The 15,754-nt window shown below is 39.5% G+C and overlaps 1 protein-coding gene across 3 annotated transcripts in view; it reads right to left on the reverse strand.

Moving 5' to 3' along the window:
- flr (actin-interacting protein 1 flr) overlaps window positions 1-15,754 on the reverse strand; it is a gene marked incomplete at its 5' end in the record, with an annotated part of 240,820 nt that overhangs the window by 194,494 nt on the left and 30,572 nt on the right. For all 3 annotated transcript variants that reach the window (XM_070092751.1, XM_070092750.1, XM_070092749.1), the window contains 1 exon segment: window positions 8,118-8,301. In XM_070092751.1, coding sequence (XP_069948852.1) covers window positions 8,118-8,301 — 184 coding nt within the window.

Raw genomic sequence — 15,754 nt, forward strand, 5'->3', positions numbered from 1 at the left:
TATCTATCTCTATCTCTATCTCTCTCTATCTCTATCTCTCTCTATCTCTATCTCTCTCTATCTCTCTCTATCTCTCTCTATCTCTATCTCTCTCTATCTCTATCTCTCTCTATCTCTCTCTATCTCTATCTCTATATCTCTCTCTATCTCTATCTCTATCTCTATCTCTATCTCTATCTCTCTCTATCTCTATCTCTCTCTATCTCTATCTCTCTCTATCTCTATCTCTCTCTATCTCTATCTCTCTCTATCTCTATCTCTCTCTATCTCTATCTCTATCTCTCTCTATCTCTATCTCTCTCTATCTCTATCTCTCTCTATCTCTCTCTATCTCTCTCTATCTCTCTCTATCTCTCTCTATCTCTCTCTATCTCTCTCTATCTCTATCTCTATCTCTATCTCTCTCTATCTCTCTCTCTATCTCTATCTCTCTCTATCTCTATCTCTATCTCTATCTCTATCTATCTCTATCTCTATCTCTATCTCTATCTCTCTCTCTCTCTCTCTCTCTCTCTCGTGTTACTTCTGTCACCTTGTCATAAAACTAGAATAAGTTTGCGACACAGGATTTTCCTTCCCTGAAACCGTGCTGGTTGTCGATTATATGCTTGTTTCTTTCCAGGTGCTCCACCACTCTCCTCCTGATCTTCTCCATGACTTTGCATACTATACACATTAGTGACAGGTCTGTAGTTTAATGCCTCGTGTCTGTCTCATTTTTTAAAAACTGGGACTACATTTGCCATCTTTCATACCTCAGGTAGTTGCCCACTTTCAATGGATGTGTTGAAGATCTTTGTTAATGGCACATACAGCATCTCTGCTCACTCTCTAAGGACCCATGGAGAGTTGTTGTCTGGTCCCACCGCCTTCAAGGTATCAAGTTCACATAGCAGCTTCTTCGCCTCCTCCTCAGTAATGTGTACCTCACCCAGGACTTGTTGGTGTAACCCCATTCTGAATTTTTGGAGTCCTACCTGGTTTCCACTGTAAATACCTCTTTAAATCTCATGCTGAGCTCCTCACATACCTCTTGGTCATTTCTTGTGAACTCCCCACCATCCTTCCTCAGCCTGATTACCTGGTCCTCGACTGTTTTTTCCTCCTGATGTGGCTATACAACAGCTTTGGGTCAGACTTGACTTTCAATGCTGTCATTTTCGTATTGTCGCTGAGCCTCCCTTCTTATCGGTGCTTATTCATTTCTGGCTCTTCGGCCGATCTCTATTTTCCTGGGTCCTTTGTCTTCTGTACCTTTTCAATTCTCTAGTACACCTAGTTTTTGCCTCCCTACACCTTTGGGTGAACCAAGGACTTGTTCTGGTCTTCCCATTAGTTCTGTTTCCCTTGAGAACAAACCTCTCCTCTGCCTCCTTGCATTTTCTTGTCACATAGCCCATCATTTCTTTTACTGGTTTTCCTGCTAGTTCCCTCTCCCACTGAATGTCTTGCAGGAAGTTCCTCATGCCTGTGTAGTCCCCCCCTTTTGTAGTTTGGTTTTCCCATCCTATTCCTGCTACTCTCTCCACTTGTAGCTCAACTATGTAGTCAAAGCACAGAACCACTTGATCACTAGCTCCAAGGGGCCTTTCATGTGTGATATCCTCTATGTCTGAACTACTCAAGGTGAATACAAGGCCCAGTCTTGCTGGATCATCCTCACCTCTCTCTGGTAGTGTCTCTAACATGTTGATGCATGAAGTTTTCCAGTACCACATCCATCATCTTGGTTCTCCATGTTTTGGGACCCCCATGGGGCTCCAGGTTTTCCCAGTCAATCTCCTTGTGATTGATATCACCCATAACTAGTAACTTTGTTCCCACCATGTGAGCTCTTCTGGCCACCTCGACTAGTGTGTTGAGCATTGCCTTGTTGCTCTCATCGTATTCTTCTCTTGGCCTCTTGCAGTTCTGTGGCAAGTTGTACATTTCTGCAATTACCACCTTATGGCCCTCAGACTGTATTGTTCCTACTAGTAGTCCCTTTCACCCATGCCATCCATTCCTTCCATTTTCTCAACTCCCCACCGGTTTTTAATGAGCAGTGCAACTCCTCCTCCCCCTCTGCTGCTCCTATCCTTCCTGAGGATTTGATATCCAGGTGGAAAGATTGCATCTGTTATCATCCTGGTGAGTTTTGTTTCTGTGAGTGCTATTATGTGTGTGTGTGTCTGTGTGTGTGTCTGTGTACTCACATATTTGTACTCACCTATTTCTGGTTGCATGGGTCAATTCATAGCTCCTGGCCCCACCTCTTCACTGATTGCTACTGGGTCCTCTCTCTCCCTCCTCCATGAGATTTATGAAACCTCTTAAAACTACGTATGGTTCCCGCCTCCACTACGTCACTTTCTAGGCTATTCCACTGCCTGACAACTCTATGACTGAAGAAATACTTCCTAACATCCCTCTGACTCATCTGAGTCTTCAACTTCCAACTGTGACCTCTTGTTTCTGTGTCCCAACTTTGGAACATCCTGTCTTTGTGTACTTTGTCTATTCCATGCAGTATTTGGTATGTCATTATAATGTCTCTCGTGCATGCGTGCGTGTTTGTGTTTTAATCAAGAATAACTCAATAATAATAATAGCAGTAAACAACACAGTAAAAGTAATATGGTGTGATTAAAATGTGAATTACACAATAATGACATTGCAACTTAAAATATTTCCAGTAAAGAGGAGGGAGAGAAGAGGGGTAGGAAGGGGGAGAACAGGTTGGAGAGGGAGGGGGAAATTTTGTTGAATATATTTTTTTTGACAGTTCCATTTACACGCTAAGAGCTGTTCATCTTACCTCAGCTCATTTTAAAGCCCAGGCCTAAGGTACACTAACACCCCCTGGGATGCAATCAACTAACATTAAGACACCTACTCAACGCTAAGTGAACAGTGGCAACAAGTAAGGCAACATGCAAATTCCAATACAGTCACTTATAAATAATGTGAAAGATAAATGATTCAGACATCCACAAACTGTCCTTGATGTCAGGAAAAAAAATACCCATTTATGTCAACAAAGAGGTAGAAAAATTTCCCTGTAGAATTCCTTCCTCTTGCTAAAACTCCCATGAATATTTTCAACTCTCATCTTAAAATATTCTGTCCTGTTAAGAAGTACTAAATAAACCTGAAAGGATTCCCTTGGGTCCAAATGAGTTTCATGCAATTACATCATTCCAAATATTGCAGTAGGTCAACTCTTGCTTGAATATCACTAACTACTATCATCAAGGGATCTGTAGTAGTCCAAATTTTACAAAATCCATACTAACACAATTAAGACAGACTTCTTGAATGTTGAGCCATCTCCTGAAGCAGCAATGGTCTAGTTGATGGATCCCAGTCATATCTGTTACATAACAAAAATGGAAGAACATTGCAGCAGGCCTACTGCCTTATACCTGGCAAGTTCTGCTAAAATTCAACCTTTCCACTCAAACCGTATCTCAAAACAACCCAAGGAATAAGCTTCAGGAAATCAGCTGTTAATGGTACTGGTACAAATTGCTATAAAATATTACAAGGAAGAAACTTGTTCAGTATCTTTACAGTACAATACTAGGTTCCTTGCAAAACACCAGCATGGGTTAAAAAATGGAAGGCCACACTTCAAAAGCTTCATACACACACATGACAAATTAGCAAAGGAAAAGCAAGAAATTAACCCTTAAACTGTCCAAACATAGATCTACGTTTTTTCAACATTTGAAACTATGTAAAAAAACGTAGATCTTCTTTTCTTTTTTTTACATTTGAAAACGTATAAAAAAAATACTTTGATCTACTTTTGTTGATGGGTAGGCTCCAGGATGTACATGTTTATAGAGGGGCAACTGATATATCAGATCATTATTTAGTTGTAGCTACAGTTAGAGTAAGAGGTAGATGGGAAAAGAGGAAGGTGGCAACAACAAGTAAGAGGGAGGCGAAAGTGTATAAACTAAGGGAGGAGGAAGTTCGGGCGAGATATAAGCGACTATTGGCAGAAAGGTGGGCTAGTGCAAAGATGAGTAGTGGGGGGGTTGAAGAGGGTTGGAATAGTTTTAAAAATGCAGTATTAGAATGTGGGGCAGAAGTTTGTGGTTATAGGAGGGAGGGGGCAGGAGGAAAGAGGAGTGATTGGTGGAATGATGAAGTAAAGGGTGTGATAAGAGAGAAAAAGGTAGCTTACGAGAGGTTTTTACAAAGCAGAAGTGTTTTAAGAAGAGCAGAGTATATGGAGAGTAAAAGAAAGGTGAAGAGAGTGGTGAGAGAGTACAAAAGGAGAGCAGATGAAAGAGTGGGAGAGGCACTGTCAAGAAATTTTAATGAAAATAAGAAAAAATTTTGGAGTGAGTTAAACAAGTTAAGAAAGCCTAAGGAAAGTATGGATTTGTCCATTAAAAACAGAGTAGGGGAGTTAGTAGATGGGGAGAGGGAGGTATTAGGTAGATGGCGAGAATATTTTGAGGAACTTTTAAATGTTGAGGAAGAAAGGGAGGCGGTAATTTCATGCACTGGCCAGGGAGGTATACCATCTTTTAGGAGTGAAGAAGAGTAAAATGTAAGTGTGGTGGAGGTACGTGAGGCATTACGTAGAATGAAAAGGGGTAAAGCAGGTGGAACTGATGGGATCATGACAGAAATGTTAAAAGCAGGGGGGGATATAGTGTTGGAGTGGTTGGTACTTTTGTTTAATAAATGTATGAAAGAGGGGAAGGTACCTAGGGATTGGCAGAGAGCATGTATAGTCCCTTTATATAAAGGGAAAGGGGACAAATAAGATTGTAAAAATTATAGAGGAATAAGTTTACTGAGTATACCAGGAAAAGTATACGGTAGGGTTATAATTGAAAGAATTAGAGGTAAGACAGAATGTAGAATTGCGGATGAGCAAGGAGGCTACAGAGTGGGTAGGGGATGTGTAGATCAAGTGTTTACATTGAAGCATGTATGTGAACAGTATTTAGATAAAGGTAGGGAAGTTTTTATTGCATTTATGGATTTAGAAAAGGCATATGATAGAGTGGATAGAGGAGCAATGTGGCAGATGTTGCAAGTTTATGGAATAGGTGGTAAGTTACTAAATGCTGTAAAGAGCTTTTATGAGGATAGTGAGGCTCAGGTTAGGGTGTGTAGAAGAGAGGGAGAATACTTCCCGGTAAAAGTAGGTCTTAGACAGGGATGTGTAATGTCACCATGGTTGTTTAATATATTTATAGATGGGGCTGTAAAAGAAGTAAATGCTAGGGTGTCTGGGAGAGGGGTGAGATTAAATTATGGGAATCAATTTCAAAATGGGAATTGACACAGTTACTCTTTGCTGATGATACTGTGCTTATGGGAGATTCTAAAGAAAAATTGCAAAGGTTAGTGGATGAGTTTGAGAATGTGTGTAAAGGTAGAAAGTTGAAAGTGAACATAGAAAAGAGTAAGGTGATGAGGGTATCAAATGATTTAGATAAAGAAAAATTGGATATCAAATTGGGGAGGAGGAGTATGGAAGAAGTGAATGTTTTCAGATACTTGGGAGTTGACGTGTCGGCGAATGGATTTATGAAGGATGAGGTTAATCATAGAATTGATGAGGGAAAAAAGGTGAGTGGTGCGTTGAGGTATATGTGGAGTCAAAAAACGTTATCTATGGAGGCAAAGAAGGGAATGTATGAAAGTATAGTAGTACCAACACTCTTATATGGATGTGAAGCTTGGGTGGTAAATGCAGCAGCGAGGAGACTGTTGGAGGCAGTGGAGATGTCCTGTCTGAGGGCAATGTGTGGTGTAAATATTATGCAGAAAATTCGGAGTGTGGAAATTAGGAGAAGGTGTGGAGTTAATAAAAGCATTAGTCAGAGGGCAGAAGAGGGGTTGTTGAGGTGGTTTGGTCATTTAGAGAGAATGGATCAAAGTAGAATGACATGGAAAGCATATAAATCTATAGGGGAAGGAAAGAGGGGTAGGGGTCATCCTCGAAAGGGTTGGAAAGAGGGGGTAAAGGAGGTTTTGTGGGCGAGGGGCTTGGACTTCCAGCAAGCGTGCATGAGCGTGTTAGATAGGAGTGAATGGAGACAAATGATACTTGGGACCTGACGATCTGTTGGAGTGTGAGCAGGGTAATATTTAGTGAAGGGATTCAGGGAAACCGGTTATTTTCATATAGTCGGACTTGAGTCCTGGAAATGGGAAGTACAATGCCTGCACTTTAAAGGAGTGGTTTGGGATATTGGCAGTTTGGAGGGATATGTTGTGTATCTTTATACGTATATGCTTCTAAACTGTTGTATTCTGAGCACCTCTGCAAAAGCAGTGATAATGTGTGAGTGTGGTGAAAAGTGTTGAATGATGATGAAAGTATTTTCTTTTTGGGGATTTTCTTTCTTTTTTGGGTCACCCTGCCTCGGTGGGAGACGACCGACTTGTTAAAAAAAAAAAAAAATGTAAAAAAACATAGATCTACTTTTGAAGCACTACACATGTGAATGTAAATTTGTTTTGACAGTTTAACCCGTAAACGGTCCAAGCAGATCTACGTTCACATGTGTAGTGCTCCAAAAGTAGATCTACGTTTTTTTTACATATTTTCAAATATAACAACAACAAAAAAAGTAGATCAAAGGTTTTTTACACATTTTCAAATGTAAAAAAAAAATCATCTACCTTTTTTACATACTTTCAAATGTTGAAAAAACGTATATATACGTTTGGACCGTTTACGGGTTAAGAGTTAATAGACGAGTGCATGCACACTTCTAGATTGTAAAAGACCTTTGATACAGGACTACACAGAAGGCTACCAAGCAAATTGGAAAAGAAGGCAAGATATTCACATAGAGGAGGGAATAGTTAAACAGCATTAAGATGGGAGTCTCACATTTCAATATTTCAGAGTGGTTTGAGGCATCTATCGACATTTGAAATTTTTAGCTACATTATGCACATAAAAACAGAACTAATGTTATATTATGTAGAAACACAAAATGTCATACTTTTAATGCAACCTGGTCTGTAAACTAGTGGTCTATAGATGATGAGATTACATACTGAATTTTATGGCATAAGAATACTGAAGAGAAAACTGCATAGCCAGGTAAGTAGTTACTGGAGTTCAACCTAAGCAAAAGCAAAATTATGAAGCAAGGAAACTAGGAAGAAAAATATTGGCAAGCACACACCCATGGATCCACAAGCAACCCCCAAGTAATAATTCATTCATAAAGCTCATAAAATTTTCCTCTAGGGAAGGGTTTGTCTGTTTCTGTTTTATTCATGAAGCACTAGAACCGTTTGGTTAGTAAAGGCTTTAAACACATACCGATACTAACAATAAAATTTACACTATTCTTTTTGACTTGCTATTGTTATAACCAATTCATTGTCACATTACAGAAAGCATAATACAAAGTCAATTTTTCTCACTACACAATCCATATCCATAATTCATTCTAAATAACTGGCCATAAGTGCCAGCAAATTTAGGCATAAGAAAGAAATATCCCCACCATTGGAGCAAAAAGAGGTACCAGGTTCTTAGGCAAATACACAATGGTGAGAGTGGTACCTCTTCCAGAGAAGAGACTCATAACCCAAGGCACAAGCTGGTAAAAGCCTGCCACTGGTTGACCTACTGTTGGGGAAGGGCAACTGGTGTTAATAGCAAAACAGATCTGCTACTTTTCACATTCCTCTGTATATAAATTTTTGATGAGTAAACATGACCAGGTTTCTTAGTCTCAGCTTCCACCTCTACTAAATATCCACTTTCACAACAATAAGAGCCAACTTCCGGCAAGCCTCTGCTGGGAGATAGGTGGAAAAAGAGGAGATATAACTACATGTATAGTCACAATAAAAGGACATGAAGTAGACATGCTCTGAGTATTGTACCAGCAATGTTAAGAACAAAATGACATGTCAAAATATGGAAAAAAAATATGCACAAAGAATATTAGAAAGCACTTATGAAGTGGATAAGTGGAAAAAGCTCTTGAGATTTGGTAGTGTGTATAACAAATTATAACAGAAAATAGGGCATCCTGGGAAAAGCTTTACAACTTAAGACTTCAAATAGGCACTTATGAATCATTTTCTTTTATCATAAATTAAATGTTAAGTAAACACAACTATCTACAACTTACTCCCTTGGTGCACTTGAAAACAAATGGAGGGCCTTCAAAAAAGGCCGATTTGCTGTCCTCTGACCCGGTAACAATGCGGAATGGGCGAGTTGGTTTCCATGAAACTGAATTAATAGCCTTAGTGTGGCCAGACAGGTCACCTTTCACTGATGCCCCAGTATCCATCATGAACACGTGCGCAAACCTGACAACATGAACAAGTGTTGTGATATGTTATGCAGACTGATTTAGCTGAAGAAAAACTATAATATAAATACTGCATTAAGATAAATCCAGCAATTATGACTGATTTAAAAAATATGCCAAGCACTGGGACCTAGTAACTATTCAGTACTTGCAGAATATTTTCCCCCTCTTCCCCAAGAATATATCATCTTGCTTAATTAAAACAAATTAGCCCTATTTAAAACTTCACTGAATTAAATGCACTGAAACACCTAAAAATCTCACAAATATTCCTAAAGACACCAAAGCCATGAAAAACCTATAGTATATGAATTTAAAAATTTTGCTCAACTACAAACAGAGCAAAAGTTGTATATGAGGACATGACCATTCTCAAGTAGATAACCATTAAGAACATAAGTTGTACTCAAGACTATGACCCTTCTTGAGTAAATAAAGAACTGGTCAGCTGAATATCCTTTATCCTTATCTAGTGGCTGTTCCTGTTGAAAGAAGAGATCATGTCTAATGACCAATATTTTTTGATGTCACAATAGCAAGATCATTGGTGACTAAAAATAAAATGAAGTACACAAACAATAAAAAAAAAAAATTGAATTGTTATGTTTGATGGTGAGTATTTCCTTCAAGTCACCCTACCTCAGTGGGAGACAACTGGTGTTCAAAAAAAAAAGCAATAATCAGTGAAGGTCGTGTCAACATGACTGTCATCTGCAATCTTCACCAAACAGAAAACCCCGATTCCAAGGTCAACACAATGCCCAGGCAATAAGACAACCACAACTAGAATATAGAAGTACATGTACCATATTAGCACAGAGAACAACCTGCAGAGGCAGCAAACACAAACTGGGCTAAATTGAATTATAAGCAAAGGAGATATAGCCTGGGAGAAGTGGAAGCCATGAGAAGAGGAGGAGGCAGAGATGTGATGCTCAAAGAAATTCAAAACCCTTAAGGCCACATGTCAAGAAACTGAAGAAATAAAAATAATAAACCTGCAATACTAGATCTAATTTTCGAGATAACTCATCACTGTGTTGATTTTTTTTTTTTTAACATGTTGGCCGTTTCCCACCTAGGCAGGGTGACCCAAAAAGAAAGAAAAAACTTTCATCACCATCAACACTTTCACCATCACTCACACATAATCACTGTCTTTGCTTTGCTCAGGCACCAATATCCGAAACCCCTCCTTTAAAGTGCAGGCATTGTACTTCCCATTTCCAGGACTCAAGTCCAGCTAACCAGTTTCCCTGAATTCCTTCACAAAATATTACCCTGCTCACACTTAAACAGCTCGTCAGGTTCCAAAAACCATCCATCTCTATTCACTCCTATCTAACACACTCACGCACGCTTGCTGGAAGTCCAAGCCCCTTGCCCATGAAGCCTCCTTTACCCCCTCCCTCCAACCTTTTCAAGCATGACCCCTACCCCACCTTCCTGTCCATACAGATTTATATGCTCTCCAAGTCATTATCTCTAAATGACCAAACCACGTCAACAGCCCCTCTTCAGCCCTCTGATTAATACTTTTATTAACTTCACACCTCCTCCTCAAATTCTCTGCATAATATTTACATCACACATTGCCCTTGGACAGGACATCTCCACTGCCTCCAGCTGCCTCCTTGCTGCAGCATTTACATCCTATGCTTCACATCCATATAAGAGTGTTGGTGTCACTATACTCTCGTACATTACCCTCTTTGCCTCCATGGATAACATTCTGTCTTTACAGATACCTCAATGCACCACTCACATTTTTTCCTTCATCAATTCTATGGTTAACCTCATCCTTCATAATCCCATCTGCTGACAATTCCCAAATATCTGAAAACATTCACTTCTTCCATACTCCCTCCCTCAAATGTGATGTCTAGTTTTTCAACTAAATCATTTGATACCCTCATCACCTTACTCTTATCTACGTTCGCTTTAAACTTTCTACCTTTACACACCCTCCCAAATTCATCCACTAACCTTTGCAACTTTTCTTTACACTTCCCCAAAAGCACAGTATCATCAGCAAAAAGTAAGTGTGTCAGCTCCCTTTTTGTATTTGATTCCCCATAATTTTATCCAACCCCTCCCCCCAATACCCTAGCATTTACTTCTTTTACAACCCCATCTATAAAAACGTATGTTAAACAACCACGGTGACATTACACATCCCTGTCAAAGACCTACTTTTACCTGGAAGTAATCTCCCTCTCTCCTACACACCCTAACTTGAACCTCACTATCCCCATAAAAACTCTTTACAGCATTTAGTAACTTACTACCTATTCCATACACTTGCAACATCTGCCACATTGCTCCCCTATCCAGTCATCATATGCATTTTCTAAATCCATAAATGCAATGAAAACTTCCATTCCTTTATCAAAATACTGTTCATATATATGCTTCAGAGTACATGGAGAGTAAAAGAAAGGTAAAGAGAGTGGTGAGAGAGTGCAAAAGGAGAGCAAATCATAGAGTGGGAGAGGCACTGTCAAGAAATTTTAATGAAAATAAGGAAAAATTTTGGAGTGAGTTAAACAAGTTAAGAAAGCCTAGGGAAAGCATGGATTTGTCAGTTAAAAACAGAGTAGGGGAGTTAGTAGATGGGGAGATGGAGGTATTAGCTAGATGGCGAGAATATTTTGAGGAACTTTTAAATGTTAAGGAAGAAACAGAGGCAGTAATTTCATGCACTGGTCAGGGAGGTATACCATCTTTTAGGAGTGAAGAAGAGCAGAATGTAAGTGTGGGGGAGGTACGTGAGGCATTACGTAAAATGAAAGGGGGTACAGCAGCTGGAACTGATGGGATCATGACAGAAATGTTAAAAGCAGGGGGGGAAATAGTGTTGGAGTGGTTGGTACTTTTGTTTAATAAATGTATGAAAGAGGGGAAGGTACCTAGGGATTGGCAGAGAGCATGTATAGTCCCTTTATATAAAGGGAAAGGGGACAAAAGAGACTGTAAAAATTATAGAGGAATAAGCTTACTGAGTATACCAGGAAAAGTGTACGGTAGGGTTATAATTGAAAGAATTAGAGGTAAGACAGAATGTAGGATTGCGGATGAGCAAGGAGGTTTTAGAGTGGGTAGGGGATGTGTAGATCAGGTGTTTACATTGAAGCATATATGTGAACAGTATTTAGATAAAGATAGGGAAGTTTTTATTGCATTTATGGATTTAGAAAAGGCATATGATAGAGTGGATAGAGGAGCAATGTGGCAGATGTTGCAAGTATATGGAATAGGTGGTAAGTTATTAAATGCTGTAAAGAGTTTTTATGAGGATAGTGAGGCTCAGGTTAGGGTGTGTAGAAGAGAGGGAGACTACTTCCCGGTAAAAGTAGGTCTTAGACAGGGATGTGTAATGTCACCATGGTTGTTTAATATATTTATAGATGGGGTTGTAAAGGAAGTAAATGCTAGGGTGTTTGGGAGAGGGGTGGGATTAAATTATGGGGAATCAAATTCAAAATGGGAATTGACACAGTTACTTTTTGCTGATGATACTGTGCTTATGGGAGATTCTAAAGAAAAATTGCAAAGGTTAGTGGATGAGTTTGGGAATGTGTGTAAAGGTAGAAAGTTGAAAGTGAACATAGAAAAGAGTAAGGTGATGAGGGTGTCAAATGATTTAGATAAAGAAAAATTGGATATCAAATTGGGGAGGAGGAGTATGGAAGAAGTGAATGTTTTCAGATACTTGGGAGTTGACGTGTCGGCGGATGGATTTATGAAGGATGAGGTTAATCATAGAATTGATGAGGGAAAAAAGGTGAGTGGTGCGTTGAGGTATATGTGGAGTCAAAAAACGTTATCTATGGAGGCAAAGAAGGGAATGTATGAAAGTATAGTAGTACCAACACTCTTATATGGGTGTGAAGCTTGGGTGGTAAATGCAGCAGCGAGGAGACGGTTGGAGGCAGCGGAGATGTCCTGTTTAAGGGCAATGTGTGGTGTAAATATTATGCAGAAAATTCGGAGTGTGGAAATTAGGAGAAGGTGTGGAGTTAATAAAAGTATTAGTCAGAGGGCAGAAGAGGGGTTGTTGAGGTGGTTTGGTCATTTAGAGAGAATGGATCACAGTAGAATGACATGGAAAGCATATAAATCTATAGGGGAAGGAAGGCGGGGTAGGGGTCGTCCTCGAAAGGGTTGGAGAGAGGGGGTAAAGGAGGTTTTGTGGGTAAGGGGTTTGGACTTCCAGCAAGCGTGCGTGAGCGTGTTAGATAGGAGTGAATGGAGACGAATGGTACTTGGGACCTGACGATCTGTTGGAGTGTGAGCAGGGTAATATTTAGTGAAGGGATTCAGGGAAACCGGTTATTTTCATATAGTCGGACTTGAGTCCTGGAAATGGGAAGTACAATGCCTGCACTTTAAAGGAGGGGTTTGGGATATTGGCAGTTTGGAGGGATATGTTGTGTATCTTTATATGTTTATGCTTCTAGACTGTTGTATTCTGAGCACCTCTGCAAAAACAGTGATAATGTGCGAGTGTGGTGAAAGTGTTGAATGATGATGAAAGTATTTTCTTTTTGGGGATTTTCTTTCTTTTTTGGGTCACCCTGCCTCGGTGGGAGACGGCCGACTTGTTGAAAAAAAAAAAAAAAAAAAAAAAGGTTAATCATAGAATTGATGAGGGAAAAAAGGTGAGTGGTGCATTGAGGTATATGTGGAGTCAAAAAACATTATCTATGGAGGCAAAGAAGGGAATGTATGAAAGTATAGTAGTACCAACACTCTTATATGGGTGTGAAGCTTGGGTGGTAAATGCAGCAGCGAGGAGACGGTTGGAGGCAGTGGAGATGTCCTGTTTAAGGGCAATGTGTGGTGTAAATATTATGCAGAAAATTCGGAGTGTGGAAATTAGGAAAAGGTGTGGAGTTAATAAAAGTATTAATCAGAGAGCAGAAGAGGGGTTGTTGAGGTGGTTTGGTCATTTAGAGAGAATGGATCAAAGTAGAATGACATGGAAAGCATATAAATCTATACGGGAAGGAAGGCGGGGTAGGGGTCGTCCTCGAAAGGGTTGGAGAGAGGGGGTAAAGGAGGTTTTGTGGGCAAGGGGCTTGGACTTCCAGCAAGCGTGCATGAGCGTGTTAGATAGGAGTGAATGGAGACGAATGGTACTTGGGACCTGACGATCTGTTGGAGTGTGAGCAGGGTAATATTTAGTGAAGGGATTCAGGGAAACCGGTTATTTTCATATAGTCGGACTTGAGTCCTGGAAATGGGAAGTACAATGCCTGCACTTTAAAGGAGGGGTTTGGGATATTGGCAGTTTGGAGGGATATGTTGTGTATCTTTATATGTGTATGCTTCTAAACTGTTGTATTCTGAGCACCTCTGCAAAAACAGTGATAATGTGCGAGTGTGGTGAAAGTGTTGAATGATGATGAAAGTATTTCATTTTGGGGATTTTCTTTCTTTTTTGGGTCACCCTGCCTCGGTGGGAGACGGCCGACTTGTTGAAAAAAAAAATATATGCTTCAATGTAAACACTTGATCTACACATCCCCTACCCATTCTGAAGCCTCCCTGCTCATCTGCAATCCTGCTCTCTGCCTTACCTCTAATTCTTTCAATAATAACCCTACCACACACTTTACCTGGTACAGTGGACCCCCGGTTAACGATATTTTTTCACTCCAGAAGTATGTTCAGGTGCCAGTAATGACCGAATTTGTTCCCATAAGGAATATTGTGAAGTAGATTAGTCCATTTCAGACCCCCAAACATACACGTGCAAACGCACTTACATAAATACACTTACATAATTGGTCGCATTCGGAGGTGATCGTTATGCGGGGGTCCACTGTATACTCAGTAAACTTATTCATCCTATAATTTTTACAATCTCTTTTGTCCCCCTTCCCTTTATATAAAGGAAATATACATACTCTCTGCCAATCCCTAGGTACCTTCCCCTCTTTCATACATTAAACAAAAATACCAACCACTCCAACACTAACTACTCCTGCTTTTAACATTTCTGTCATGATCCCATCAGTTCCAGCTGTTTTACCTCCTTTCATTCTACATAATGCCTCATGCACCTCCCCCACACTCACATCCTGCTCTTCTTCACTCCTAAAAGATGTTATACCTCCCTGGCCAGTGCATGAAATTACTGCCTCCCTCTCTTCATCAACATTTAAAAGCTCATCAAATTATTCCCACCATCTACCCAATACCTCCAGCTCCCCATCTACTAACTCCCCTACTCTGATTTTAACTGACAAATTCATTCATTCCCAAGGCTTTCTTAACTTGTTTATCTCACTCAAAATTTTTTTCTTATTTTCAGCAAAATTTCTTGACAGTGCCTCTCCCACTCTATCATTTGTTCTCCTTTTGCACTCTCTCACCATTCTCACCTTTCTTTTACTCTCCATATATTTTGCCCTTCTTATATCACTTATGCTTTGTAAAAACCTCTCATAAGCTACCTCATCATTCCATCAATCACTCCTCTTTCCTCCTGCACCCACCCTCCTATAGGCACAAACTTCTACCCCACATTCTAATATTGCATTTTTGAAACTATCCCATCCCTCTTCAACCCCCCCCCCCCCCACTACCCATACTTGCACAAGCCCACCTTTCTGCCAATAGCTGCTTATATCTCACCTTAACTTCCTCATTGCTTAGTTTATAAGCTTTTACCTCTCTCTTACTGTTGCCATTTTCCTTTTGTCCCATCTGGAATTCAGCTAATAATTAAAAATGAAACTAAAAAATGAAGGAGAATCCAAAGATTGATAAACTAGAGAGGTGCTTATAAAGAAGCACAACATTTTGACAAATACTGTGGTAAGTTGAATTTCAAAATTACGGTAGAAACTTTTAAACTAGCACCAAAATTCCCAAAGAAAAAGTATATACCCACTCAGAGGAAAATACATTAGACCAAACACAATGAAAGATTCCATGGTTTAACCAATATGCAAGGAGGCAAAGCTCAGGAACAATGATTCAGGAACAAAACAACATAGCAAAAAATGCAGTGACTCAATATTGCATAACATGTAAATAAGCAGAAGAGCCAAAAATGAATAGTTGTAAGTAACAAAGGAAGGAAAAGAAATGCTGAAATAAATACTATAGCAGCAAAAGCATACTGAACCACATTTACTTTACAACATCTAAACAAAAAAAAAAAAAAGCTAAAGGATAAAGTGATAGCACTAAGACAAGAAACAACAGGGAAGTTAAGGGTCTGTACTATAAGTCTAAGGGAGGATAAACTGAGAAAATCATTAAGTATTGAGATGATTAACAAGGAAATGAGGAAACTACAGTAAACCCTCGATATGAAGGACCCCAATATAATGAACTTTTAAAATTATGGGCAAAATCCACAGAGTAAATGTACTTTTAACTTCTTTATTTTTAATGTTTACTGTAGTATATCTGTAAATTGTGTACACTATTGTATT

This window comes from Cherax quadricarinatus, chromosome 40 (genome assembly GCF_038502225.1).
Source record: "Cherax quadricarinatus isolate ZL_2023a chromosome 40, ASM3850222v1, whole genome shotgun sequence".
Lineage (NCBI taxonomy): Eukaryota > Metazoa > Arthropoda > Malacostraca > Decapoda > Parastacidae > Cherax > Cherax quadricarinatus.